The 9,647-nt window shown below is 36.2% G+C and overlaps 1 protein-coding gene across 2 annotated transcripts; it reads left to right on the top strand.

Annotated features, from left to right (window-relative positions):
• Positions 1-1,846: 1,846 nt before the first annotated feature.
• Positions 1,847-7,006, top strand: LOC131652721 (DNA (cytosine-5)-methyltransferase DRM2-like). 2 transcript variants are annotated; one of them, XM_058922667.1, is made up of 11 exons: positions 1,847-2,019; positions 2,119-2,183; positions 2,752-2,793; positions 2,950-3,078; positions 3,336-3,438; positions 3,523-3,569; positions 4,338-4,511; positions 4,846-4,945; positions 5,233-5,324; positions 5,418-6,167; positions 6,416-7,006. In XM_058922667.1, the coding sequence occupies exons 3-11, from the start codon at positions 2,791-2,793 to the stop codon at positions 6,860-6,862; spliced, it is 1,845 nt and encodes a 614-aa protein (XP_058778650.1). In that variant the 5' UTR covers positions 1,847-2,019; positions 2,119-2,183; positions 2,752-2,790; the 3' UTR covers positions 6,863-7,006. The 2 variants fall into 2 exon arrangements, with proteins under 2 accessions (XP_058778650.1, XP_058778649.1); XM_058922666.1 differs by having other exon boundaries at positions 1,848-2,019; positions 2,755-2,793.
• The last annotated feature ends 2,641 nt before the right edge of the window (positions 7,007-9,647 follow it).

Genomic DNA, 9,647 nt, shown 5'->3' with positions numbered 1-9,647 from the left:
GCCTGATACCCTAGTTAGAATGTTGAACGGTGATGACCAATGGGTCATTGTCGTGAGGGTTGATGTCTAAGACATCCTCTTCAGAGAGAAAATAATGTTGAACTACCATTCCTATAGTGTTTTCAAGAAGGCAAGAGGACATGATGTATGTCGTGAAAAGGCCCTCTTAGAAATAACTTCAACAATGGTGTTCGCTATGCGGTATATGACCTTATTTGTCATCTCTAGATAGAAGGGGGATGATAGGGTTAGAGTTAAAGATGTGGCCCGTATTAGTTTTATCGGGCAATACGGTGGGCACAACTTTATTGGTAAAAATTATATAGTGTGTGTGTTCTCCCGACAAGGGCAGTGAGTCTCAAAGGCCATTGTAGGTATATACATGTTTTGATAGTGAAGGCTTGCTCATGACAGCGAGTAGCCCTGCTCGGTGGTGTTTTAGGCTGTTTAAAGGACCCGCTCACGTGAGGTGAGGTGAGAGATCCTGTAGGTAGCCGATGCTACTGGGTTATAGACGAGCGGTTAGATTGGTTGAATACGTTTGGGTGGTTTCGAGCGTAGTGCTCTTTAAGTAGTGGAAAATGTGTATGACTTAGAGTCTGCATTTATTCCCTTGAGGGATGATGCATTTATAGGAGTTTTCAGCACCTACAATTTTCTCGGGAAAGGCTACCGCACACCTAGTCAAATGGTGGACGATTAAGTCCTTATTTTCAAGGGAGACATGAATCAATAATAACTCTGACTTTCTCTTTATTTAAGACATGTCTTAACCTACAATTTTTCCTCCTTGGACAAGGAAGATATAAGGGTGAGGTGATACGTCCCTTCAGGCAACCTTGCATCATCGACTTTTCCTAAGGTGGTCTCAGGGTATCGCTTTAGGCAAGGTGTTTTGTAAATATAACACTACAAATTCAAAATCACAATTCATCTCGTAAAAAATAATGGATTAAATGAGTCGGTCCGTCAAATTAACTCATTTTATCATTTTTCAATTTTCGTAAGCAAATTTTAACACGAACCATGTTCATCATAGACTATCACTTAAAAGATGTCTATATCTCCAACAGTGAGATACATTGTTTCTTAAATATAAATTAAAGAATATTTTTATTACTTGACTAATAATTGAATATATATTAATCTGATAAAAATGAAAGAAAGTAGATAGATATATATCTCTCATTGAATGAATATAAATCGAGTCAGCATTCTATTCATAAAAACGAGAAAATCGCAAATTATTAATTTTAAAGAATAAAATGTTGACCATCGTTAACATTTTCTATAACTTTTAAATACACTGAACAATTTTAATGAATATATTTTACGTAAAATGTATTATTTTTATCTATAAATAGCATATAAAATAATTAAATTCTTAATTTATTTATTAAAATTTCATTTTAGTCTAATTGTCGCGAATATTCTCTTTAATAAATAGAAACTTCGAGTATCATTCTTTTATAAAGATTACCATAACTTTGATAATCTCAATCTTCTTTTATTAATTTGTCGTTATCTTAACACAATTTTTTTAATTTTTATGTCATTTTATATTTATAAATAAATAATAAATAAATAAAAAATTCATAACATTAACTATTTTACAATAAAATCACTGACACGCTACAATTTTCAAGAATTCTTATATCACTTTATATTTATTTTTATAGAAAAAGAAAATTTCTAATTTTCCAATCTCACTCTCAGCGAGTATGATTGAATCACACTCGCTTGAGATAATTTTTCTTTTGTTTCTATCAAGAATTATTAACGGTTGAGATTCTCTTCTCTGTCTTCAATGTCCCACCGAAGGAATGAAAAACGTGAAAATGCAATGTAGCGAGTGTGGCACTTGAGTCATGTCGCGTTAAGAGTTTCTTCCCGAGTCACTCGGTGACTCAATTTGCCTATTTTTCATTTCTGAAGAGTTTTTTTGAGAGAATAAAAACTCTTTCATCTTCTTCTTTTTCCCTCACTCTCTCTCATTCCTCATTCTTCTTCACTGAAACGGTGCTCATTTTTCTTTATACTATTTCAATAATTCTTTTTATTTTGTGTAATTGTTGCATGAATTTTTGAATTAAGTGGAATTTTCTTTGCTTTGTTCAGAGGTTGAAGAAATTGGTTGATACAATTGGAGAGAGAGAGTTCATACACCGGTCATTTTTGCAAAGGTGAAGAGATTCATCTGTTGCATGTTGGTTTCGTGTTTGTTGTTGGAAATTTCATGTTTATTTTGACAGTGATTAAGGTTTTGTTTAACTTGATTTAGGGTTTTTGATTGTGGTCTTTGTGGTTTGTGGAAATGAGAGAAATCCTGTTTAGTTTTTTTCAGATTGGTGATGAGAAACAAATTTCAGAGGTTTTTTTGTTTTGTTTGGTCGCGTGGTTCTGTTTTTTTGCTTATTTTTGCAGAATTCTAGCTTTCTTGTGATTAGAAAGGAAAGCTAGGGATTAATAAAAAAAATTCTGTTTTAGTTGTGTGATCATAAAAAAAATTCTGTTTTGGTTGTGTGATTGTGATTATAAAAAAAATTCTGTTTTGGTTGTGGGATTGTGATCATAAAAAAATTTCTGTTTTCAGTTCTAGTGCATTTTTTGGTTTCACATTTGTGAGACCACTAGGGATTATGAGATTATAGTATGCTGGGGTTCTTGATTAAAATTGAGTTTGGTATCAGAGTAGATTATAACTTCGGATTAATTGTGTTTAATATTAATCTTATTGCTTATGTGCTTAAGCAGCTCGAAGATCCGTCCTTTGCGAAATTGAGAGACAAAATGGTATGCTTTACTTACCATTTTTAAATCATATCCATAATTTCACATTTTTATGTTTTGTTGCTTTATGGGTATTACTGTGGTGTGCTTTGGGGTACCAGCAATGTGGATGTAATATTTTTATATGTTTCTGTGATAATCATGTAACATTTATTGCAGACTGATGATTCTGGTCTAGAGAATGGCGGTTATGATTGGAATACCGACGATGAGCTTGAGATTGAGGGCTTTCATTCTCCGCCTTTAACTGTTCCCTATGGACAGACTGCTGGGTCTCGGTCTTCTGAGGTAAGCTTTTATACACCTTTTTAGTTCTGCTGGTAAAGCAGATAACTGTGGTTGGTAACATTCTGAGTAGAATTCCTTATTTAAGAAAGAACTCAAGATTAGCGATTTGTATAGTTGCATGGTTCTAGATAGAACATTATGGCGGAAGTTGAACCATGTAGCCGACCCAACTTAGTGGGATAAGGCTTGGTTGTTGTTGTTGTTTTTGTTGCACAATCACATGCATGTACTAATATAAATTTTTCTCTCCCCCGAAGGAAAACTCATTTGCAGCAGGTCCATCTAATACCAAGGTGTTTGACTGTTTCATAAATATGGGATTTCGTCCTGAATTGATTTCCAAAGTAATTCAGGAATATGGTAAAAGCACTGATTTACTCTATTTTAAGTGTATATTTTGATTCATAATGTTCATAACTAATTCTGCTCTCCGACGAAATCCAGGTGAGGAAAACCAAGATAAACTACTTGAAGAGATTCTTACATACCAAGTAAGTTGATATTTTCTTAGATCTTTACTGTCAGCATTTCGATGTTGGCTCTCAGAACTATTATCAAATTGTATTCAAGTATGCACTATCCCCACTTTATGGGCAAGCCTTGGCGTAACGGAGTGTTGCCGCTTTGTAATCTGGGGGAGGTCACAAGTTCCAATTTTGGAAATAGGCTCTCAGTTTATGGGGGTCTCCCATTTTGTGGTGGTAAAGTTGCGTACATCTACTCTTCCCAGATTCCGCCCTTGATGCTTTTTATGCAGGATCCCGCAGCGTCAGGATCTAGGGAAGGGTTGAACCCAGTGTTGGTCTGTTGTAGACTTACTTATCTTACGTTCGTAATTGCCATTCACTAATTCAATACCAGTGATTCAGTTTCTATTTCCATCTATTCTACTACCTTGATACAGTTGAAATAATATTTTACCAATCTCAATGATATCCATAGCCCATAGGTCTGTGGCCGTGCTTGATTTAATTTCTTTTAAGAACTTGCTTGCAAGATTGCCATAAGATTTTTGTAGGTCCGTGGAATGGCAAAACAAGCAGGTCGTTAATATTATGTCGACATGTGCTAATATACATGCATATTTTTTTGGGCGTTATTCAGTAGCTCTTTTCTTCCCTTGTTTCACCTCTTTGGTTCTTTTTGACCTTTTTGTAGCTTTTTCTGTAATTTTCAATGTACTATTTACATGTTTAGTCAACTTTGGTTGCCAATGTCATAGTTGTCTTTGTAATATTTGTTTTTCTTCATGTTTCCAGGAGCTAGAAAGTTGTTCTCAGCAGCAACAGCAAGTTGAACTTGATCCCACCTCTTCAGAGTATGCAGAAAGTTCTTCTCAGCAGCAACAGCAAGTTGAACCAGATCCCACCTCTTCAGAGTATGCAGCGAGCTCCTGGGATGATTCATCAGACGACGATTATTTTTATGATGAAGTAAACACTGTTCATTGTGCTTTGACATTTTTGTTTTTCAGCATTTTCTCCTTGATTCATCTTATCATCATGCTATTTTTTGTGTCCTTAGTGTCATCTACTCTGATTGTTTCTAGTCTGCTGTAGGGTATGCAATGATGGTCTTGATACTTTTTTTTAGACATTAGATAAATTTGTATGGTTTGTCTTTCTTCCTTGGGCAGATTCTGAGTAACTTAAATTTCTCTTTCACCTACTTCATTGAAAAGTGGAAGTATCTTTGTCATGTTTCCACTTGCTTTTAAGTTGTAGGCTATGTATTTTGAGTTATGGGTTGATTGTTGTTTTTTTGCAGGAAATGCCAAAATCTCTTTCTGAGAATGATGATCCATTACTGACCCTGGTAAAAATGGGATTCAATGAGGAGGAGGCTTTAGTGGCCCTAGAAAGATTAGGTGCGCTTCATATTATTTGATTCTTGTATTTGTTCTAGGCCTTTAGTTTTTTAATTTTGCAAAAAACACTAGAGCTTTTTGCTTTAATATTGGTTCTTGTTGAATATTTCACTATCTTCAATTGATTTCCATCCCTTGGAAAAACAACTTGGAGCCATTTTATGAACTTTATAACAAGTACTTGTAGGAAAAAAGTTGAAATGATCTTGTAATTGCTGAGTTTTTTTAATAGTATAAACTGAAATCAGACAATTTCATTTTCCTCACTGTTCTTGTAAATACTGTAGGTCCAAACTCCTCACTTGTAGAGCTGGTGGATTTTATCAGTGCTGCTCAAGTGGTAAAATCTGAAGATGCCCTTCTGCCTCCTGAAGATAAGGTAGTAAGTTTATGCATATATTTTTCTGATTTTTTTTCCTTACGATGATTTGATCTACGACTCAGCTATTAATTTAAAATTAATTCTTGACAGCCACAATGCAATGGGCATACAAAACCTAGAAAGCGGAGTCTTTATGAATATGAAGTGCTGGGAAGGAAAAAGCCAAAGGTGTTGAAGAGAACATCATGTGACGAAGAGGATGAGTCCCAGGCAAATCATCTGCCCAATCCAATGGTGGGGTTTGGGATTCCCACCGATCCAAACTCCATAATCACATATAGGAGACTGCCTCACGATGCTAGCGGCCCCCCTTACTTCTATTACGAGAATGTGGCGTTGACTCCGAAAGGTGTTTGGCAGACCATTTCAAGATTCTTGTATGACGTGGAGCCGGAGTATGTAGACTCAAAATATTTTTGTGCAGCAGCCAGGAAAAGGGGATATATTCATAATCTCCCCATTGCGAATAGATTTCCTCTTTTACCTCTTCCACCTCGCACAATACTTGATGCATTCCCGCTATGGAGGAAATGGTGGCCGTCATGGGATCCCAGAACGAAGCTGAATTGTCTGCAAACGGTACACGGCAGTGCAAGATTGACTCAGAGAATCAGGACCGCGGTAGAACAATTGCAGGATTTTGACGATCCTCCTGAAAATGTCAAGAAGTTTGTTTTGGAACAATGTCGGAAATGGAATTTAGTCTGGGTTGGCAGGAATAAAGTTGCCCCCCTAGAGCCCGACGAAGTGGAAATGCTGTTGGGCTTCCCTAGGAATCACACAAGAGGTGGTGGAATTAGTAGGACTGACAGATTCAAGTCACTTGGAAATTCTTTTCAGGTATGAAATACTCTCCATTTTCTGATATATCTCTTATTTAAGAGGCTTAGTAAGTTGTGTGGAGTCAGTCAGTAGAAATAAATAAAGCATAAGAGGCTTATTTGATGGTAATTTGTGCACTCTTTCTGTTCATCGGTAACAATACTCTTAGTAAGTTATGTGTTTTGCTCTATAATAGAAACTTGTGGTTTATGCAATTAAGGTTCCAGTGTACAATTCTCTTTCCTTATATGTTCAATTTACTTCAGGTTGACACAGTGGCATATCACCTATCTGTTCTAAAGGAAATGTTTCCTAATGGGATCAATGTTCTCTCTCTCTTTTCTGGAATTGGTGGTGCAGAGGTAGCTCTCCATCGACTTGGTATCCCTCTAAAGACTGTAGTGTCGGTTGAAAAATCTGAAGTGAATCGGAACATTGTTAGAAGTTGGTGGGAGCAAACCAATCAAAGAGGTAATTTGATTGATATGGATGATGTGCAACAGCTAGATGCTGATCGTTTGGAGCAGCTGATGAGCACATTTGGTGCTTTTGATCTCGTTGTTGGTGGGAGTCCATGTAATAACCTGGCTGGAAGCAACAGAGTAACCCGGACTGGACTCGAAGGCTCAGAATCGGCCCTCTTTTATGATTACTTTCGAATCATAGACCTGGTGAAAGCTATGGCGCCAAGATTTCAAGGTCATGGTCTATAGAAGTTTCCTTTTCAGGGCTATGTATTAATCCCAAATATGTAGGATCCTTTTAAACAACTTCAACTTTATGACGACACTTTTCATCCCATTTTTGTTGTCGAACAAGGAAAGGCAACGGTACTAAATAATTTTTGTTTTCCGTAACATTTCTGATTTCAGTTTAGTTCTCTGATTTAAAACTGCTAGATGGATCAACTAGCTGATCTTTAGAGTGATACAGATGAAAGATTATAAACCATTTTTAGCGGTAGCTGGCATAGGTGGTTTCTGTTTTTATTATTCGTTGCAAAACTATCAAATTGTTTTCCTTTCTTTCATTGTCTCATTATTTTTGACAAACCATGGAAATAAGAACCAAAACTCAACTATCATTTTTGTTTCTAACTTTCTATGGAAGTGTTTTAAGCAAAGGGGATTATCTAAATGTCTGTTTGGTTCCACATTAAAGAGTCTCAAACGCGCAACCACAATTTTGAGTTTAGTGGATGATGATTGGGTTATTCAAAATGTGAATAGGTTTTTCTAGCTTCCACGTTTTACTAAATTTATATGTCTGGCTTCCATTTTGGAACAGGCAAAATTAATTATGGAGGTTCAAAATTGATTTTGACATGTTTGTTTTTTCAAAATAGAAGTGATTTTGCTTTTAGAATTAATTATATGCATGGATTTGTAGCATTTAGGATTTATGTATCAGAACATTATGATAAGGTGAAATTGTTGCTTAGCCAAAGTAGCAGTATAATTAACACATAAACAAACTAGATCTAGAATTTGTGCAAAATGGTATACTCACAAACAAAAAGAGTCATTGAAACTGTATTATTACATAGTTTGGGATCTTTCACATTTGCCTTTGGAGCTGAAGGCATAAGGATGTTGTGTAGGTGAAAGATCTCACGTCAGATTTGCTCATAGCGAGTATTTAGAGGCGTGAAGTTCTCCGCCATCTTGATTACTCTCTCGAATATAGTTCTCTCTTTTATGGGAGAGGTGTAGTTACTCTTCCTATGTTGGCGTAAACCCACAACGTTAAGAACATGCTCATTGATGTCTTGCGCTTTCTTTTCAGTGTTTCTCTTATAGTCTTTTATTTAACATTGTGCCCTGGTGACTACTTCAACTAACAAAAGTGTTGCCTTTTTGGGCGACACTCATTGAAGTATCCCATCTTGAGACTGTTTTAGAGTGCCCCCATGAATATTTCTTGGTTTAGGTGGAGGACCCTAATGGTAGCTTCATTGAATTGGGCGAGGTAGTTCCTCAATGATTCTGAGGAACCCTGATGTACGTTGAACAAGATGATGTTGGATATCTTCCTATGACGAATGATGATGAACTGATGTATGAGTTTCTTCACTAGTTCTTGATAACTGGCGATGGAAGCTCGGGGTAGACCAATTTATCATTGCAAGGCTGCATCCCTGAAGGTGTCAGACAATGATTTGCACTTAAGGGAGTCAGATGCTCCGATGATGACCATTTTTGTGTTGATAAAGGCGACGTGCTCACAAGGATCACTACACCCATCAAACTTGGCCAAACAGGAAAGTTTGAATCCCTTAGAAAAAAACATTTCCCATATTTCTTCTGAAAGTAGCTAGTGATCAAATACTTCTATATCATATGTGAGATAAGTCTCTTGTTGGCGCTGTCGAATATTGAGGATATTGTCCTCTAGATTTTGATTTTGACGACTTAGTTCATCCATGGCGGCACACATATGCGCCATGACATTAGCATCATTGTTTCTCCTGATGTCGTCTGGTGTATGATAATGTGCTCTCTTACTGACCATGGTTGAGAATGTATGGATACAGGAGCGGGGGTGACAATGAGTAATACAGTTATAGAAGAAGGTGTGTTCCGAGTTAATTTTTATCGAGGTCCCACGATGGACGTCACTGTACTTGTAAAAAAGCACACGTGTGTGTGGTATCTCTACAAACATAGGGGAACATAAGCCTTAGTAGTTCTATAACAATTATGATTTTTTCGCAATGACAAGAGGCACTATATGGTGATGTTTATGATGTTTATAGTGGTAAGAGAGGTCAACTCACATGAGGTGAGAGACCCTGTATGTAAGCGTTATGCTTATGGTGTAAATGATCTGCGTAAGTTATGATGTATCTTTTACCCTTAAATGATAACATATTTATATAGGCTCTTGGGCATATGATTAAGGAAATCCTAAAAGGTAATAACTACTTTCTCTTGATTAAGGGAGACTGTTGGCTACCTATTTTCTAGGAAGTCGTGGAATAACTCAATCTGCATGACTGGTGGAGGGATAATGCCATAAAGGTATTGTACACATATTTTATTATGAGGGTGATCCCTCATGCTACGCAAAGGCAGTGCCCAAGCGACACCTCACAGGGCGGGGACCTTTGTGTCGCCCTTATTGAAAACTCTCACAAATATAACACTACAATTTGTATGTAATAAGTGGGGGCTATCATATTAAAATAAATAAAATTAAAATTAATACAATTTTCTAATTTATATAATTGTAATTAACAAAAATACTAGTATACAAAAAGGTTGGTTTGAATGATGAATTTTTAAGACAGAATATAAATCAAGATGATATATGATTTACCGAGCTAAACTCATAAAAGCACCCAACTTTTGAGCCATTGCCAAAATGACATCTTGATTTATAACTTTTTTTAAAGGTTCGATTTATGAATATAGCTAATCCAGGTTTACAAATAGGTTTGATTTTTCATGGACCCCGAAAAGATCTAGCTAAGTCAATAACTGTAAAATCAGAAACGAC

This window comes from Vicia villosa, linkage group LG2 (assembly GCF_029867415.1).
Source record: "Vicia villosa cultivar HV-30 ecotype Madison, WI linkage group LG2, Vvil1.0, whole genome shotgun sequence".
In the NCBI taxonomy this organism is placed as follows: Eukaryota; Viridiplantae; Streptophyta; class Magnoliopsida; order Fabales; family Fabaceae; genus Vicia; species Vicia villosa.
The sequence above is the reverse complement of the archived record's forward strand: the minus strand, read 5'-3'. Positions and strand labels throughout refer to the sequence as shown.